The 19,713-nt window shown below is 41.1% G+C and overlaps 1 protein-coding gene across 7 annotated transcripts in view; it reads left to right on the top strand.

The window, feature by feature from the left end:
- Sh3kbp1 (SH3 domain containing kinase binding protein 1) overlaps positions 1-19,713 on the top strand; it is a 361,003-nt gene that overhangs the window by 278,512 nt on the left and 62,778 nt on the right. For all 7 annotated transcript variants that reach the window (XM_055615757.1, XM_055615760.1, XM_055615759.1 and 4 more), the window contains one exon: positions 9,731-9,838. In XM_055615757.1, the coding sequence (XP_055471732.1) occupies positions 9,731-9,838 (108 nt within the window). The remainder of the gene's footprint in view (positions 1-9,730; positions 9,839-19,713) is intronic.

The raw sequence follows: 19,713 nt of genomic DNA on the forward strand, positions 1-19,713 counted from the left end.
TCTTCTGATATCTTCTTCTATTCCTCCATGACTCTTTATGCCTGCAGGAGCTCTGTTCTCTCTATGGCATTGGTCTCAACCTGTAGGTCATGCTCCCTTTGAGAGATGAATAACCCTTTCACATGGATCACCTAAGGCCATCAGAAAGCACAGATATTTACATTACAGTTCATAATCGCAGTCATGAAGTAGAAACAGAAATAGGTTTTGGTTGGGAGTCACCCCACCTGAGGAACTGTATAAAGGGTCACAGCACTGGGAAGGTTGAGAACCACTGTTCTGTGGGGACTAGGATTTAGGTTAGGCTTCTTGTCTTCATCTCTTAAGACCTCTGGACTGAAAGGTTAACTTCTGTAGCATTTCCTTACCCATGTGCTGTGAACAGGTTGTGAGAGGGTAAGGAAAGGGATCAGCCCAGCCTGACAGAGCACATGCAAGGGCCTTAGGTGGTTTTAACATCCCTTCTTCCAGCTCCAGATGATGGGTCCTAACAACCATTGGCCTCTAGAACTATTTTAAACAAATGGTATCATTTTATATGTGTACATTACTGGAACAATCTAGGTAGTGTACACATATGAAATTTTCCTATATTAAGATGTTTAACAGAGGCCCTGCTTTATCTTAGAGAATGCTTCACCTTTTTTGTTAGAAAATAGGAGAGGAAACTCAAGGATAGTTATAATCCTCTTTTGCAGTAGGTCAGATTTGAAAAGATAATAGTTAGAGCTCAAATACAGTTTTCTCAAATACAGTTAACTCACTCCAATTTAAGAATTGATCTTTTTAAAAGTATATAATTTCTGGGTATCAACACCAGAGTAAAGGGTGTTAGATAGACCTATGCCCTTGCTGTAGAGAACTCTGAAGTTTTACAAAATACAGAGAGAAGCTGTTTCATGCCATTGAACGGTATATAATATAAGGACATGATCCTGGAGAAAAGAGAAATGTTAAAGTGACCAATTTGCCTGGGGTGTTTTATAGATTACAGCATGAACAGTACCCAAACAAAGACTAGCAGTCTCACAGGACAGAGGGAACAGAAAATGTAATGCAGGCTATGGAGAAGACTCAAATTTGCTCAGTGTAGAACTATATAGAAGTGAGAATTTCTCATTCAGAAGGGAAAACAGGATAGGCATTGGAAGTGGTAGAAGAGAGAGAATAGGATGAGCGCCTACAACAGATCTCCTCTAAAATACTCCACTCAACAGGGGATTGAAACAGATGCAAAGACTCACAGCCAAACTTTGGATAGAGCACAGGGAGCCTTATGGAAAAGGGAGGGATATAAAAGGACCCTGAGGGGACAGGAGTCACATAAGGGGAGCAGCAAAGCCAGAAAGAGCAAGGCCCAGGAGTTACTGCAGAGACTGATTCATCAACCAAAGACCATACATAGAGAGGACCTAGACCCCCTGCTCAGATGTAGCCCATAGACAGCTCAGTCTCAATGTGGGCTCCCTAGTAAGGTGAGAAGAGGCAGTCTCTGACATGAACTTGGATGCCTGTTCCTTGATCACTTCTCCCTGGTGGGGTGACCTAGCTAGCCCACAGAGCAAGAGGATCCAGACAGTCCTGATGGGACCTGATAGGCTAGGGTCAGACAGTAGGGGAGGAGGACTTCCCCATCAGTGGACTTGGGAAGAGGGATAGGAGAGGAAGAGGGAGGGAGGATGGGACCAAGAGGAGATGAGGAAGGAGCTACAACTGATACAAAGTGAATAAATTGTAAATAATAGTAATAATGATGATGATGATGAGAAAAGTTAAAAAAGATAAAGACAAATGTCAATTTCAGTTCTGATGTGATGTAGGCTAAATAAAGGGTTTTTTTCGAGCAAAAAAATAAAATAGAGTTCTAGAAATCTGTGGAAGGCTCTCCGTGGATCTTGGCCAAATATTATACTAAGAATCATCACAGCAAGACCCCATTAGAGTGGACATAAAGCATGAACTTGGAGGGCTATGAGCTGCATAGACGTCCCAGAACTCACCAGTGGTAGGAGACATCCTAGTTCTAGTCACTCATAGTAGAAGAATGAGGAATGATGAATACCTCTGGCATCCAGTAGAAAACCTAGGAAATCTAGACATAGGACTCATGCTACCCTAGGCTACTCCAACAAAGACCCAAACCAAGCTTTGGCTGGCCAGGCTGATCAGTAAATAACTGTCTTCCCATAACAAAACTCAAATATTCTTTCCAGGAAGATAACAAAATCCAGGCCCTCTTGAGAGCCTGTAATCATAAAAAAAACTCGCCATGTGAAGGAGTAGGTTTTGCTTCGGTAGTTTGTACAAGGTGTAGTAGCATTTCTAAATACAGTTTTCAGACATCAGCATGTGTTAATGTGCATTCTGATTTTTATTGGCTATTCAATTAGTGATACAATATATAAAATAACAAGTCAGTCATTAATATAGTAAAGTATAAAATTGTTGCCTAATAAGGCCAGGAGTTTTTTGAAATGTCTGGGCTTCCTAGAGCCACAGAAGAGTGAATGGCTTCTTTAACCCCATGCATGTTGCTGTTTGAATGTGGCATTTTCCTGAATGGACTTGAGCCATTTTTGTGAGTAGGCTAGTTTCTTGCCTCTCTGGATTCTTGTCTGGTCTGCCAGCATTTCTTCTGACAGGGAGACAGCATATAGTTCTCTTTTTCCTTTGAGACCTCATGAACCATGCTTTAGTGAGCCAACTTTAGTGACTGGCTTCTGGGGTTAAGCAATTCTTCACAACAGTCTCAATCATAGCATAATTGCATCTCTTGGGGAGTTGCTAACAGGCCGAAGCAGAGCAGAGTTGCTCCTGGGCTTCAGCTTCCAGGAGCTTTTCTGCAACTCTCTCCCAAGCACCATGTGGAGGACACTCTTTAGTAAGTATTCAACAGCCATTCTTTCTAGTGAATGAATGCTGAGGGTTTGAGGCTCTCCTCAGGCACTCTGAGGCTCACTTAACAGCCTCACTGAAAATGGTCAACACTCGGTTTCTCTTTAAATCACATCTCAGCCACCTGAGGAGCTCAGAAAAGAAATCATGCTGGATAATTTCTAGAAAATTGGTGCTAGGGAGCCAGATGACCACAAGCAGGTTGGATTCACTAGGCCTTCTCTTTGATTTGGACAAGGTGGTAAATCCATTCTTACCTCCTTTTCATTCTGGGGGTTAAAATACAATTTCCTAAGCTGTGTGTTGCCCTTTGAACTCAGACAAGACCTTTATAATTTCTGAGAAAATGTGATCCTAACTTTTGAGGGTAATTTTTAAGTTTCTCCTATAATTATAGATACTTTAAAATTAGGCACAGATCAGCAAGTAAGCCCCACTGTAGGTGAAGCTTAACTTATGGAACTACCCTATTCCTATTTAACTTGATCTCACCTCTGCTGTTTGAGAATGGACACACTTTTGTTTTGCTGACCATGTGGGGTTAGGTAACCTATCAGGGGTCTCATTCCTAGAGAAAACTAATGTCCCTGCTCTCAGCAGTCATTGATTACCTATAGCTCTTCATCTAGGGATGGGCCTTATGAAATTTCCCCCATCAACACAGGCACATTAATCGGTGTTGTCATTGTGCAGGTGTTATTTAGGCAACCATATTGTTAAAATTTTATGGGTGTAACTTCCCATGTGATAGCTAACATATACTCTCTCACAGCAGGCATCTTAGTCCTCTGGCTCTGACACTTGTTCTGACCACTCCTCTGCGATGTTCCCTGAGCCTTAGGTGTAGGGATTCTGTTGTTCATGTAACAATAGGCTATGTGTATGTATTTACACACATGTATGCAACAATAATAATTGCAAAAGAAGTCATGAATTTGAGAGGGAACAGGGGCATAAGAGAAGTTGAAGGACAGAGAAGGGTCAAAATGGTATAAATACAGTACTCCTGTATAAAAGTCTCAGAAAAGAACTAAATTTTAACAAAATGACAAATGAGAAATGTAGAAAAAACAGTTGAAAGAAAGTTTAAACCACCCACCTGTTTATCCATTTAGCCAGAGCAAAAACTCACACACTCTATTGGATTCCTGGTGGCTGCAGTGTGAAGATGAATCCTTACTTAAAAAAAAAAAAAAAAAAAGTTTATCCATTTTGAGAACTCAAAGTATGTCCGCAAAGCAGCAGCAGTCAAACAATCTGGGAAACTCTTAGAAATGCTGGATCTCAGAGTTGCCCCAGAATTTTAAAATCTGAATTGATATTTAAAAAAAAAAAATCAGGATAGTTCTCAACTTGCCTTTGGAATTCCCTAGGAGTTTATTTATTTATTTATTTATTTATTTATTTATTTATTTATTTATTTATTTATTTATTTATTTATTTAACTGATGTGGGGTTTGGCCTAGGCCTTGGGCACTTAAATTTCCAAGTAATTTTAATGTGCAGCCAGATTTGAGAGCCAACTGTCTAATAGATCCCTTTGCACTCTAGACAAAGGAGCTCAAGATGAGATCATGGTATATTCTCTTAATCAATTTACAAGTGAGGTTGTCAGTTTTGTCTTTTTTCAGGGTTTGAAGTGACTAGCCCAAGGTAGATATATCAAGTTTCACCTCTGTTTCCTGCTCAGATGGGTGTCACTATGGCAACAGCTTGCCTCTTTTGCTCTCAGCTGGTCCCTGGCACAATAGATATATGGAGTACTAAAATGCTTCATCCGGGTTCCCTGAGGCTATGCTGGCATGACTGAGCAGACTAAGCATGGTATTGAAGTCTGGTTATAGCCTCCTCCTTCAGACACACCCTAGGGCCTTGGCTTCCATCCCTCTGTCCCCTTTCCAAGAATGAGCTCTTGCCAGGGTCTAGAATGAACTCGTCCTGGGAAGAAGGGAGTACAAGTTGCATTCTCAGCACTCAGAAGTGGTGTGAGGGGTTGGGCTTCACGAGGTAATTGCATGGGAGTTTAATTAAGAAGTGTCCTTGGATTGGGATTGCAGATCAGGTGGTAGAGCACTTATCTGTCATGCACAAAGCTATGGATTCAATCCCCAGTACCATATGAATCAGGTAGTATTGTGCAAACCTGAAATCCTAGCACTTGGGAGGCTGAAGCAGGAGGATTAAGAAATCATCCCCAGCTACGTAGTGAATTTGAAGCTAACTTGGACCACCTGGACCACGCAAGACACTGTCTCAGGAAGTGTTAGAACCATATTATCCCTTAGATATTTAGGCCAACCCCTACAATCCCAGTAATGATTACAACAACCATTAGTACACCATGCTTTATAAACACCCTCTTGTGTAACAAGAAACAGATCTAGAGAGTCCTCATTGTACCACATGGCTTATTTGTTCTCTTCTCTCTTGTTCCATTTAAAACACCTGAGAGGGGCTGGAGCGAGGAAAGGGAAGGGGAAAAATGATAGAATTCTACTTTAACTCAAATGTATTTTTAAAGCGTATCAGACAACATACGGACTAACAAACTTGGGTGTTACCAGCACGTCTCCCTTATTTGTGATAATGGCTAACCAAAGGCATAGCACTGGGCTGTAACATTCCCAAGACTCAGCTCTGTTGTTCTTATAAGAAAAATCAGCATTTGCATTTCATGAGGAAGAATAGCCTATTCTACCGGATAATCTGCCTGGTGTGAGACACAGACAAATCACTTTTGACATTTTGTTGAGGGCTTGATCGTGGAAGAGTAAACTTTTTTTTTTTTTTTTGTCAGAAATAGAATGTATTTTCATTCTCTTCCTAAGGCTTCAGTTTTCCTTCCCACTTCTTTGCGGCCAGGAGAGCTTATTACTGAACGTCCTTTTTCCAGAAGCTTTCATCTATCCTGTGGGTCTAACCTTTTGATAGGGTGACATGACACCGTCATCTACAAACACATTGGACTGCGTTCATAGCTGCACTGGGACGCAGGCAGGCCACAGGTGGAACACGCTTTATAGTGACTATTATTTATTTCATGTCTACCGCCTGCTTCATTCACAGCACTGTGCTGCTCTTTCTCTCCTTATTAGACTCTGAAAATCCACTAGAGCGACTGTCGTCTGGGCTATGCCTGTTTTCATATTAATGATGCCTCAGGTTTGGAAACAGTTACAGCGTTTTGGTCACATTGCCTCATTCCTCAATGGTCAGATACTACCTCTAGTCCTAACTTCACTAGGTCCTTGCCTTAAGGACCTATCCTGTTTCACCTTGAAGATGTTCTAGACTTATAAGTCATTGACTACCCATTCCTCTATTCTATCCCTATCACTATTAGGTATCACTTAGCCTCAGGCCTCAGATAACTACAGCAGATACTGGCCTGTGAACTCAGCTCCAGAGCTTGGATGTTCCCTGCTGTGATCAGCTTCCTGCCCTCTTGCTTTCCTTTCTTCACACTCACTGATCTAGCCATTAACCTTCTCATGGTCTCACTTCCCAGCCCTCTGTTTCTCCCAGGCTTCCCAGCTTTTCTTGGTCCTACTTATTTTTACATCCAGCCAAACACCCCAAGAACAGTGTTTCTCTGATGCTTGGGCTCACTGTGTCTGCTTTTTCATTAAGGCTCCCAGCTTGAGCGTTCGATGAGGAGGACATGGCGATTTTCTCTTATTACTGAATTACTCTCTATTCTGTACATTTTAGGTCCTCAAATAAATAGAATTGCCTGCTGTTTTATACTTCTGGAAATGCAGTCTTCATATTAATAATTATCTCTTCATTGGTGCCATCAAAAACCTAGTTCTTTTGTCTGCTTTGCGGTATAAAGGACTTACTTTCATTAGTCATTTTGCCGCCAGTTTTCCCCGTTTCTTGTTTCTTGTAAGTTAGCTTCATCGCTAGGGGAAAGTAGAGGTTGTCTGCAAATCTTTAACCCACTCTGCATATCTGACTCTGTGCTTGGCCTCTGTTCTGTAGTAGCCTCCTTCCTTGGCTCACCCTAGTTCCCAGCTACCTTGTTAGTTTTCTTTTGTGTCTCTGCTGATCTCAACCTTGGATCTTGTGTTTATTCTTATGCTCTTCAGAACAATAGACATATTTTGTCTGTCCTTTGCACTTTCTGGCTCTTAAAATTATATGCTAGTGTTTTCCTCAAGGAGCAGAGTTTAGTAATCCATTGAAACCAGTTATTGCTGATGGGAGATATGATAAAACTGTGGTTGTTATGCACTGTTTTCCCCATGTAGAGATGCTGTAGTTCTCAACTTGTACTGGATAGGCTCTTGCAAATTGAAATCATTCTTAATGTCTTTTATCACCCAAGAAATAAAATGATTGTTGGGGTACTGTTTGATTAAAGCTAAAGTGTAATATGGTTTTGTTCCATTTAGAAAGCTTGAAAGAAATATAACACTAAACAGTATTTCCATGTCTTTGGTGGAATATAATTCAGGATCAGATGAGCCAAAATGAATGAGAAGGAAAGTCCAGTCCTCACATAAGCAAACCCTTCTCACATACGAAGATTGGAGGTGATTTGAAAAGCTGACAATGATTCCTTCTTCTTTTCATATCAAAACATATGGTTAAGAACTAATACGCAATGATACTGGGAGATACTGCATGTCTGTCTTCCACATCTATCTCTAGGCTCCAGGAGTAGGTACCCTTGAGACTGCATGTTTAATGTTACAGAACTTCAGTGGGCTTTTGCACTTAATAGATATCTTTTGAAATGAGTATGGTGAAGTGTGAATTAACACAGAGCCAAATGTTAGGTAAAAGAAGATATTCATTACGCTTGACTGCCTAAAGGTGCGTTTCAAGTTGGGTTTTGAAGTTAACAAAAGTACATGCTGCAGAAAGAGAGGATGGAGAAAATGAACCAGGAATTAACTTAGAAGCAGAATCTTCTAGATTGAAAAGCCTAATTTCTAAGGATTGATTCATGGTAAAGAAATTCCACTCCTTTTCCTCCTTTGTAAGTTTTTCTAGTGTCATTGATGACATTTATAACAACCTCAGAAGCTATCAAGTCGGGCTATCCACATCCCTTCTTTGGGGATTATTTAGAGGGTAACATAACAAGGAGCAGAACCGAACTATTTACCTGGGTTTATTGTAATTTTGAAGCCTTGTTTTGCTTTGGGTAAATCTGAATTTGGTAATTCTTATATATGTGCTCTATGGTGTTGGTTGGGTCTAAATTTTTCAGTATATAACCAAAAAGTGATCTCCAAAGTTTACATTCTCTTCTAAAGGGAAAGTTTTCCTTTGTCACCAATATCACTAGGGGCAACGGAAGATGATTTCACCTATGATGTGGTTAGGTGATATTGTTTGCATAATCTACAGGACTGCAAGAGATAACAGATCTCAGAGTTAGAATCCTCATCCATGTGCATGTTCATCATGGGATCTCTGTGCAGGGGGCTGAGGAGCATAGAAGGCACACATGAACCACAAATCCATGCCCCCCCACCTCGGTTCTACAGCTAGTGCTTGAACTCTCCTATCCTCACCTCTCTTCCTTTTTTAGACGAAGACTGAGGTCTCTCCACAGCCTCGAGTATGATCTCTTTTCTTTCTTAACCATAATCTTTTCTTTGAGTATAACTTTTAAAGATCTGTGCTGCCCACACGTTCTGGAAAATGTTCACTCATTTAAGTTTCAGCTACACATTTGCAGTTTTATTTTAACTCAAGGGTTTCCTACTTACTTTACAGTGGTGTGCATACTTTATGTACACTGGAAAGCAATAGAGGAGCTTTGCCACAGATTGTGTCTTTGTTTGGGTCATAGAATTGGTATTGGACTCAGAGGACCTAGAGGAGTTTAACTTCCAATGATTTGCAAAGAGGAAATACTGGGGAGTCGTTCTGTGGCCTGAGGTTGAGTGCCTAAGGATCTCAGGGTGGAAGCCTGAAAGAGGTGAAGCTCTTGCCCTTTACACAGCTACAGGCTCCGTGTACAGCACAGAACAGCTATTCAATGACTGGATGGAATAGAAAATACTGAAAGAGATCTAAATGAATGACTAGGTTATGCTGACTAGTCTATGGATATCAAAAGAAGGTGAAGGAGACCTGTGTGTTAATGAACTTGAATTTTTTTTCTTCTTGTTCTTGGCTGGCTGTCACAAAGCCCTTTTATTAAGTTTGACAAGCATTGTGGCAGTCAAAAGGATATTCGTACATGTTGTGCATACCACCTTTCCAATTAATGAAATACTGTTGCTTCAGTAAAATTAAATTTAAAAAATGGTATTTTCTCATCTTCAAGGAAATAAAAAAGGCAACTTTTAGCTAGACGTGGCGGATTCCACACATCTGAAATCCTGGCACTCATGAGGTAGAGACAAGAGGATATATGAGATTTAGTTGCAAAAGACAAACAAACAAAGCAAAGCAAAAACAAATAAAGCAACCAAACTAAATGAAGCCAAAACAAACAAAAAGGACTAGATTCAGAGCATCTAAAATAAAAACTGAGTTTTGAATGCTAGTGGGTAGCATGTATTATCCTAACTGACTTTGAACTCCATGCTAAATTAGTAAATTGTCACATTGATAGACCCCTGAAGGAATGGGTTCTTTGGGTTGGGCATGTAGCTGAAAGATAGAACATTTGCCAAGTACATATAAGCCCCTGGGTTCCATTCCCAGCCAAAGAAAGAAAGAAAGAAAGAAAGAAAGAAAGAAAGAAAGAAAGAAAGAAAGAAAGGAAAGAAAGAAAAAAGAAAAGAAAAAAAGACAGCGCTTCTATTCTCTCACAGCAGGAGAAGACACCTTTCTGCTCGTTTCTTACTTTCTATTCCGCTGTTTCTAGGACTGCATCGATGTGGGCTGGTGGGAAGGAGAGCTCAATGGCAGACGAGGAGTGTTCCCTGATAACTTCGTGAAGTTACTTCCACCGGACTTTGACAAGGAAGGGAATGTAAGTCTCCCTTGCTTTGATCTTGGTGTCTCCCATCTTGTTAGAACTGTGGCTTCCATGATGGGACTTGGGAGGTAGAGATCTTTTAGGATAAATCAAAAAGCGCACTGACATTTGAATGTTTAACGGGCTTGGGTTCAAAGCCCTTGGCTGCCGGAGAACAAGCCCATTATACAATCCAGTTACCAGCTGATGAAAGGTATCCCAATTTGAATGTGTACAGAGGACTTAATGCAGTACCTAGCACATTGGAACTCCCAGGGAAACTGTGAGGACCCTGGGTATTCTATATAGTAAGAAGATACCTCATGCTTTGTTTTGCATAACATAATCCCTGGGGGGTGCAGAAGGAGTCAGTATTCAAAGTTGCTGAAAATTACATTTTGAGACTAAAAAATGGAGAACACAGCCTGCTAATTTTATACTATATTTGCATATATATACACACTTAAATGCATTTTTATACATGATTCAGCCACATTGTCTTTTTCTTTGTTGGAACTGATTGGATAATGGATGCTATTTAGATGACCAATTCTGTTTGCCTCATTCCTTGTGTATTGTTTCTCTGCTAATGGTGTAACAAAAATGGTTAAAACTGGAAGTTCTTTACAGTGTAAGGGGACATCTATTTGGTCTCATCTCTCTGCCCTGTTCTGTACCTCACAGCCCTTTACTGAAGCTTTTTCCTGACTTCTGCCAACCTTTTCTGGCCTGGGACCCCTTTGGGCCAAGGGAGGATTCTGTTCTTGGAACAGGCTAAATCTGACTGTATTATTTATTTATGTTTCTAGTTGTTGAAACAAAGTATTTGACAAGTGCAACTTATGTTAGAAAGGGTTTATTTTGGCTCACAGTTGGAGATTACAGGCCACTATAGTAGAGAAATCATGACAACAGAAGCTTAGGACAGCTGGTCGTATTATATCTGAAGCCAGGAACCAGAGAGAAACTCCCTAATAAACATGCCTAGAGGTTTGTCTATATCTTGTCAAGTTGACAATATTAACCATCACACTGACTTTCATATATTATCATTCCTGAGCCAATATATGACAATGGTATCTACAGTGCTAGTAGACTGTCAAACCACCACTTAATATTGTGTATACTATTTAGATGAATGGGTGTGTTTACTTAAAAAAAAACCTAGTACCGTTCTAGAATCTCTAACAAAATCCCAGGAGATGTTGAGAATGCTGGTACATTGATCACGCTTTGATCATCAAAGTTCTAAAAAACCTGAAGAAGCAGAATTTAGACTCTCCAGAGTTCTGGTTCAAATACCAGGAGAAATTAATAGGTATAGAACATACCATTCCTCACATAAACAGTCCAAGAAAGCAAGGTATTGAAGTGTATTAAAAGTATGGCCTTGAACTTCAAACTCAATTGATGATCTAAGCGCATAATCTTAGGAAATGCCTCAAAATGCATCTAGTAGTAGGCAAATTTTCCTGTGCATTGTAACTATTCTAGTTGTTATAATTATCATCTGCAAGGGTGGGAAAAAACTCCAGCCACAACCATGAAGTAATACTAAAATACTAACTGGTTCTTTTTGTGTCAGCTGACCAAATCAATTCAGTCACTTGATATCTTGGTTAATTTCCCTAGGAATCCAAATAAAGATAAAATTTTGATGACTAGCCATTAAAAAGATACACAGTGCTAGGGACCCCACTTGGAGACTGAGTCTATGGGCTATATCTGAGCCTGGGTTTTAGGTCCTCTCCTTGCAATGCATTGTCCTTGGTTAGGGTATCAGTCTCTGTAGGGAAAGGGAGCAGGGGCTTTCTATGGCATAAACTGAGTGGCAGGCTCTCTGATCACTGCCCTGTGGGAGGATGCAGTCTTGCCAGGCCACAGAGGAAGACAATGCAACCAGTCCTGATGAGACCTGATAGGCTAGGGTCAGAGGAAAGAGGAGGAGGACCTCTCCTATCAGTAGACTAGGAGAGGGGCATAGGGGGAGGAAATGAAAAAGGGTGGGATTGGGAGGAGGTGAGGGAGGGGGCCATAGCCAGGATATAAATTGAATAAATTGTAATAAATGATAATAACTAAAAAAGATACCCAGTGATATGTGAAATACATTTATAGAGGTAATCAAGCAAAGCAAAGAATCACACAGTCTTCATTCTATTTCTCATATTTTTCCTAGATCTGTTGCCTGACAACTGTGTTTGACTTTTCAGTCAATCTCCCAGTATTTTTGGATACTTTTCCCTTGGCTGGCAATCATGGTAGATAAATAGAAATAAAGTATACTGCTGCTGTTCTTGTTGACTCAGGGTTGGGCAGTAAGGCTGGCCTTCAGGCTCTCTGAAGGATCTTCATTGTGGCTGAACCTGAGTGAGTAGAGCAAGGGGCCATCCATGTGGCTTGTGGTACCCCTCTTCACCAATCTTTACTAGTCTGGAAAATCCTTTGTTGTGATTCTCCTCCTTTGGCCACTCTGCTAGGTTTTGTTATCTCATTAGTTCTGACTGATTTGCTTTTTTAAAGAAAGGCTGGAAGATCAGATTGTAGGTATTTACCACGTAACATGGTGTTTTGAAGTAACCACAGACGCCACATCCATGGCTGAACCAACCATGGACTGAAAGTTTTTAAAACTTTGTCTGTGCTGAACATGAACATACTTTAAAAATTATTTCCTAACAACACAGTGTGACAGCTGCTTATAAGTAACCTAAAGGTGATTTTATGGTAAACAGGAAGAGGAAGTTAGGTAATGGGCAAGCAGTATACCATTATATAAGGGACTTGATAGTATGGTGTCCATAGGGGAATCATGTAACCAATCAACCACGGATTCCAAGAGGTTATTGTTTGTTTACATCATGGAATGACTAAAAGGAACTAATCAATATATGCCTTTCTTCACATAGTTGTCATTTTTATGGTGACAGGAACATGATTTTGAAGACTACGGTAAACACATGATCTTCTTTTTTTTTTTTTTTTCAATGAATGGACAAAATGCACAGTTGACTAGTTGACTCTGTTGTGGTCCCCTGTCTTTAAATTCCTGGTCTCATTTTGCTGGGACCATGAGTTTACTCATGTGAACTTAGTGTGGCTTCCTTGTTGGGGCTCCATGCACATCTCTCTAGCCCCAGACAAGCAACCATCATCTCTTTTTCAGACTTCATCCTCACAAGGCAGAAAACTCAATTTTAGGGATACAATAATCATATCTGTCAGATAAAGACATGCCTAGCTGAAAAGTGATTGTCTAATGTGACATTTAGATTTTGAAATTTCAAAGTAGAGCTTCCTTTTTCAATCTTTTTTTTTTTTTTTTTTTTGCCACTGGCCTATAAAACCAGTGAGCTAGCTTTGCATCCATTGCTATGCCAGCCTATATTGCTCTACCTGGAGTATTGGTGAGTTGGTGACAGTGTGGTGGGTGGAGTCAGGAGCTGCCATTTGCTGAGTTGACAGCATAAAGTTGATTAGACTCATTAACATGAAGATGCTGTGTGGATGATAGTGTTTGAAACATTCTGCTACCAGTTTCAGCAGATGCCATCTTGTCTTCCTAGTGACTGGGGTGGCAGTCATTCACCCAGAAAATAGGACAGTTGGAAAAGATCAGGATAGACAGAAGCAGGTAACATTTCTTCCACAACAGGCTTCTTGACTCAGCAGACATCACCTGAGCATGCTTTTGAGCCTGACATATCTTCTGCCAGGATGTGGACTCAAGAGAGTCACCACCAGGCTTTTCATCATTCCTGGTGAACTTTCTCCCTGGGAAGGCTCAGCAGATTCTCTTTCCAGCACGTCAAGCATTCTGTGGCTTTTCCTCAAGATATTCCAGGGGAGAGTGCTCATTGATCTTGTGGTATATATTTTAAAGAAATTATGGAAGCTATTTATGAGAGAACCTGGATTAAATTGCTGTTCATTTCAAGCCTTGCCAGTGCAAGTGAACATTAGAATGAAAAGATGACATATTTGGAGAGCTCAAATGAAAGAAGGTGCATGTGCTGTCATTGTCAGTGAGGTGTAACACGGAACTAGGACTGATTTCTAGATTAGCAGGCATAGCGGCTTGATGTCATCAGAAAGAAACAAAGATTAGGGTAAGTCTTTGAAAAGATAGTTGAAGGGCAATATTTTAGGAATGTCTCAGGTTGCATCTCTTCTAAGAGCAGCAGGCGGATCACCAGAAGCTACATGGTCATTCTAGTGCATGTGCCCTAGTGAGTAGGCAATTTGGACTTGGTGCTATGTCCCAAATAGACACTGTTAAGGTCCCCTTAGGGTTTTCCCTAGTGAATACACCATACTGGAACATTTGCTGCTCAGCCACAGGGCCTTAGAAACCTGCCCTGAAGAGGTCTGTCTCTGCCACTGTTACTCAGCCTTGCTTTGACTCTTCCCAGACTTAGACAGCAGGCTGCCAGCTTACTAATCGCAACAGGAACTGAGAAGTGTCAGCCAGTCTTGAAGAGAAAGGTCTGCCTCTCCTGGGCATTTGCCCCCAATACTGTGGTTCTAATTTCTTAGGACCCAAGTTACACACACACACACACACACACACATACACACACACACACACACACACACACACACACTTCAGGTTTATCTAGGAAGTCAAAGCCACATAAGAAGAGTTAGCTCTTCTTATAAAAAAACACGGCAGGTATGGCTTGAGGCCGTCTTCACACATGGAAGGAGAAGGCTTACAAGGGAGCCATATGCTGAGTTCAGCTAAGCCCAGCCATTGCAAGAGTTGTACTGTTGGCTTCCACAGCTCTGTTTTCTCCATATTCACCACTCACCAGTAGCTGGGATTGCAGCCAGGGATTGGCAAGAGTGCCTGTCCAGAAAATGGGGTTCTAGGTTTGATCTCTGAGTGTAACCCTCAGGAACCCTCAGGAGCTAGAGGCAGGAAGATCAGAAGTTCATCTGTGGCTACAATCAGTCTAGGATACATGAAACCCTGTCTCAAAAAACAAAACAAAACAAAAACCACCAAGCCAGGAATTCTTTACATTACATTCCTATAACTCCAACTCCAAGGGGGACAGAGACAAGAGGGCCTCTAGAGTTTGCTGGCTTCCAATCTACCCAAGGAAACATGATACTCTACCTCAAAGAAATAGGTACAGAGTAATGCCAGCAGGTACCCAATGCCCTCTTCTGACCTCCATGTGAGTGCACATGTATGTGTGTGTGTGTGTGTGTATGTAAGAGAGAGAGAGAGACAGACAGACAGAGACAGAGAATGAATGACTGAATGAACATAACCACGGACCAGATCCTCCCGATTCACACCAGCTTCCAAACACACTGTGATTTGAACCTTTGTTGATTAGCTCATAAAGTTGTTCTAGGTCAGGCAACTTTTCAGATTTCAAACTTTTATACAAAAGGAGTTTCCATGATGCTTAATCCACTACACATGAGTTTTATGGCATTAATTCTGACTACTTTCTTTTTACCAAGTTCTTAGGAGCTCCCATCTGATGACAACCCAATTTATAAATATGTTCTTAGCCAATATTTTTTTTTATTCCTAGGCATGTACAGTAGCCCTCAGAGATCTCCTATTATCTTTTTCTAACTTCTACACATGGCCAATATTAACCAGTTTTAGGAAAAATAATCTATCTTGTACATTTAGTATTTCTGGGTGGTCTTATACACAGGAATTGGGCTTGTCAAGCTATTATGTCACCCAAGTTTGGCCTATGATATAGCCTCAGTGGAGTTTCCTCAGGCCACCTAGATGGTATCACCTCTTTCTTCCCTGGAAGTGCATACAGCCTATGCTCTCCCAGTTGAACATTTCATTTGTCATATCCTTATCGACAGGGCTGATCTTCCATTGCCCAGTTGGAACTTCTTTTAACTGACACCGCAAGCTTCTCCTTTATCCAGACTATAGTGTATATGGTATAAAATTGGCAGACAGGATCTCTTTGTCCTTTGGTCTTGTGGTGTCAAAATGCCTGCTTTTTCTTCTGCCCTTTCTTTCTTGTTCACTGTTCCCTTTGGTACTAGTATAAAAGAAAAGGAAGAATAGAGGGAAGGATGAACGAAGGCGGGCTCCTGTCACATTCCACTTCCTAGACAAATGGATGCCCAGGTCCTTCCACTGGTCATGAGAGCTGGACATATAATTAAGCTGTCACTTACAGAGAGGCTGGATGGAATAAAGGGGTGAGCTGAGACAGCTTATTAGGAGGTAGCTCTATTCCAGAGCCTAGATGACCACCTAATAAGCCATCCATTTGGATTGACCCAGCCACAAGGGAGACTACAGATGCATACCATGAGGCCAGAGACTGCAGTAGGATACCAATAAGAGATTCTCCCAAGAGCAGGTTACATAATGATTCCCTAGGACCTCCTGTGTAGGCGAAAGGGAAGGTAGTTGTTTGGAGTAAAAAAGATACAGAGGAGCAGTTAGAGGCATTATTATCATTCAGATCATTGTCTCAACTCCATGTTTTCAGAGTTCAGTGAGTGTTCCAGAGATGGTGGTAGAGTGATGACAGGGCAGAACCTCCCATGTCCCTCTAGAATTGTGATGGGTGCCCTGATCTGTAAAATTTGCTTACCTCTTCCCCTATCCAAGTTCACATGCCACATTAGAATTCAAATAGGACTGAGTTGTAGTGAAAACTGTGTGATTTGGGTTTCTTTTAAAAACACAGAAATGTTACAGAAATATGTTTTCATTTTAATCCCAGGTGTAGGGATATGAAACTGCTTCACATAAAGTGATTATGATTTTCCCTGTGCTCTGCAGGGGTGTGGTTTTCCCAGCTGCAGATAGTTAACAAAAAGAGGATCTAGAAATGCTAGAGCCCAGAGAGGCAGGATGGCTGTTGTGGGCTGGTTGGTGGTTGGATGCTGTTGGTTGCTGTTTGTCAAGTATTCATGTGCAAAGAAACAAGAAGAAGAAATTAGCTATCCTGATGGTGAAGATCAATCTTGCCCTAAGGAACTTGATGCCCCTAATCATAAGGAAGAAGTCTAACAATAACTTTGCCCCCTTCCCCCTGTATTCTTTTTTTTCTCTTTTATTTAGTGTTAGGGGACTGAAAGAAAAGAAGTAAAGTTGTAGAGAAGGGTGGGAAAGAGAAAAAGGAACCCACAAAGCAGCAAATGCCAGCTACACTGAGCCATGTCCAAACTCATGTTGGAGCTTGTTAACTTGTTGTAACAGTGTTGAGACAGATAGGATCATTAAGGAGTGCTTAGGGACTGGAACTATAGCTCAGTGGTAGAGTGCTTGCTTAACATGTGTAAAGTGCTAAGTTCAGTTCCCATCATCCAAAACAAAACAAGAAGCGATAGATTTTGGGGTATCACCTTCATGGATTGATTAATATATTCTTTTTTAAAAATGCGTGGAAATCGATCTGGCACTTTCTCAGAAATTTGGGAATAGCACTACCTCAAGACACAGCTATATCACTCCTTGACATTTACCCAAAAGATGTTCCACCATTCAATAAGGACATTGCTCAACCATGTTTGTAGCAGCTTTATTCATAATAGCCAGAAGCTGGAAACAGCCCAGATGTCCCTCAGTGGAGGAATGGATACAGAAATTGTGGTGCATTTACACAGTGGAATACTACTCAGCTATTAAAAACAAGAAAATCATGAAATTTGCAGGCAAATGGATGGAACTAGAAAAGATAATCCTGAGTGAAGTAACCCAGAAACAGAAAAACAGGTATGGTATCTACTCACTTATAAGTGGATATTAGGTATATAATATAGGACAGCCATCTATAGACCTAAAGAAGCTAAACACTAAGGAGGACCCATTGGGGATGCTTAAATCTTATTCAGAATAGTAAACACCATTTGCCAATGGATAGACACCAGAAGCAGTGGAAGAGAGGAAACAGGATTGGTGTCTATTATAAAGGGTCCTCTGAAAGGATTTACCTGACAGGGGATTGAAGCAGATGCTGAGAGTCAGAGCCAAACTTTGGGCAGAGCACAGGGAGTCTTATGGAGGAATAGAAGGGTGGGATTAGAAGGATATAGAGGGGAGAGGAGCCCCACAAGGAGACCAACAAAACTAAAAGTTCTGAACCCAGGGGGTCCTGCAGAGACTGATGTACTAATGGAGGACCATACATGGAAAGGACCTAGACCTCCTGTTCAGATGTGGCTGATTGTCAGCTCAGTCTCCATGTGGATCTCTGAGTGAGGAGATCAGGGGCTGCCTCCATCAGGAATTCAATTGACTGCTCTCTGATCACTTGCCTCTCATGATGCAGCCTTGCCAGGCCACCGAGGAAGAGGATCCAGGCAGTCCTGATGAGACTTAACAAGCTATGGGCAGATGGCAGTAGTAGAGAACACCCCCTTTCAGTGGACTAGGGGAAGGGGATAGGAGAAAGAGGGAGGGAGGCTGGGGGGAGTTGAGGGAAGGGCCTTCAAAAGGATATATAATGAATAAGTTGTGAAGAAAAAAATACAAATTAAGAAAATGCTTCTTTCATATGTCACATCCTAAACAGTTTTCCCTCCCTCCACTCCTCCAAGTTCTCCAAAGTAATATCTTCTTAAAGGTTAATCTTCTGAAGACTGGATTACTTTCCATGGAAACAAGTTGCAATCCTGGCACAATGCTTCGGTTTTTCTTGTGTGTGTACCACTTCTACCTGTACTTGCAGGCCCCTCCCACTTTCTACCATGAGTTGAAGTAGTACAGACCCCTCATTGTAAACCAATCAGAAGCTAATACTACATTCCTGGACTTTCAAAATAAAGAACCCCCAAAACTTTTTTTTTTTTCTGTAAATTACTCAGATTTAGGTGTTCCATTACGGCAACGTCAAACAGGCAAAAACATTTCTTTTTTTTAATTAATTTTTAGTTATTTTCATATTAATCACAGGTTATTTACTTTGTATCCCAGCTATAGACCCCTCCCTCACCTCATGAAACCATTTCTTTATATGTAGTCAACTATCAAGGTCTGCCCTCAGGTGATTTGGGAAAAAAACAAAACAAAACAAAACAAAAAAAACATGTCTCAGGGATTTGTGGTGTGGAGGGCTGCAAACCAGTTCATAAAGCGAAGCCACAGATTACAGTTCCTGCCAGGAAAAGCAGTTGAGCCAGATGATGAGTCTCTTGGGGTTGGAACAGGCAAGTCTTGTTAAACATAGGGCAGAGTCAGTTCTGAAATCCTTCAGCAGGAATCAGTTTGCCTCCCTGCTCTCCACACTCTGGAACAGTCGGATGTCTCCTTCCAGGTGCTGTAATGGTAAGAATCAAAAATAGCTGATTTGTCCTCTCAAGAATGCCAGGTTGTTTTTCCTTTGAGCCAGCAACTCCATAGGCAGGAAATGTCGGCTCAACTGGGTTTTGTTGTTGTTGTTGGCATTCTCTTGTTGGTTTCTTGAAAAAGAAATTCTCAGTGTCTGGACGCTGAGCGATAAAGGCTTCTAGGCCCCCTTTGCAACCAGCAGTCCCACAGTCCCTCTGAGCTTCATTTTCTCCCTTGCAGACGGGGGTCCTCCTATAACGTAGGGCCCCAGTTAGCCACTACTTTGTTTTTCAGCTTTTACCTAGAAACTGAGCAGCTGAAAGACAGCCGAGTTTGGAAGTGGGCTGTTGTACTTTCACCATGGAGAAAGGGGTAAGAGAATAAATGGAACGACTGACACTAAAAATTTTTGCTGTTAAATCCACAGAGGATGCCTGGGCTTACTGCTGAACCTGGTCCCTTCCTACTCTCACTTCCATTATCCAACCACAGTTGAGCATTTTGAGGAAAATCAATTCTGTGTCTGCTCATCTCTATTTCTTTGAGAATCATCAACTGCTGTGGCTTTATTATTATTATTATTATTATTATTATTATTATTATTATTATTATT

This window comes from Psammomys obesus, unplaced genomic scaffold (genome assembly GCF_907164565.1).
Source record: "Psammomys obesus unplaced genomic scaffold, mPsaObe1.curated_primary_1811, whole genome shotgun sequence".
Taxonomy (NCBI): Eukaryota; Metazoa; Chordata; class Mammalia; order Rodentia; family Muridae; genus Psammomys; species Psammomys obesus.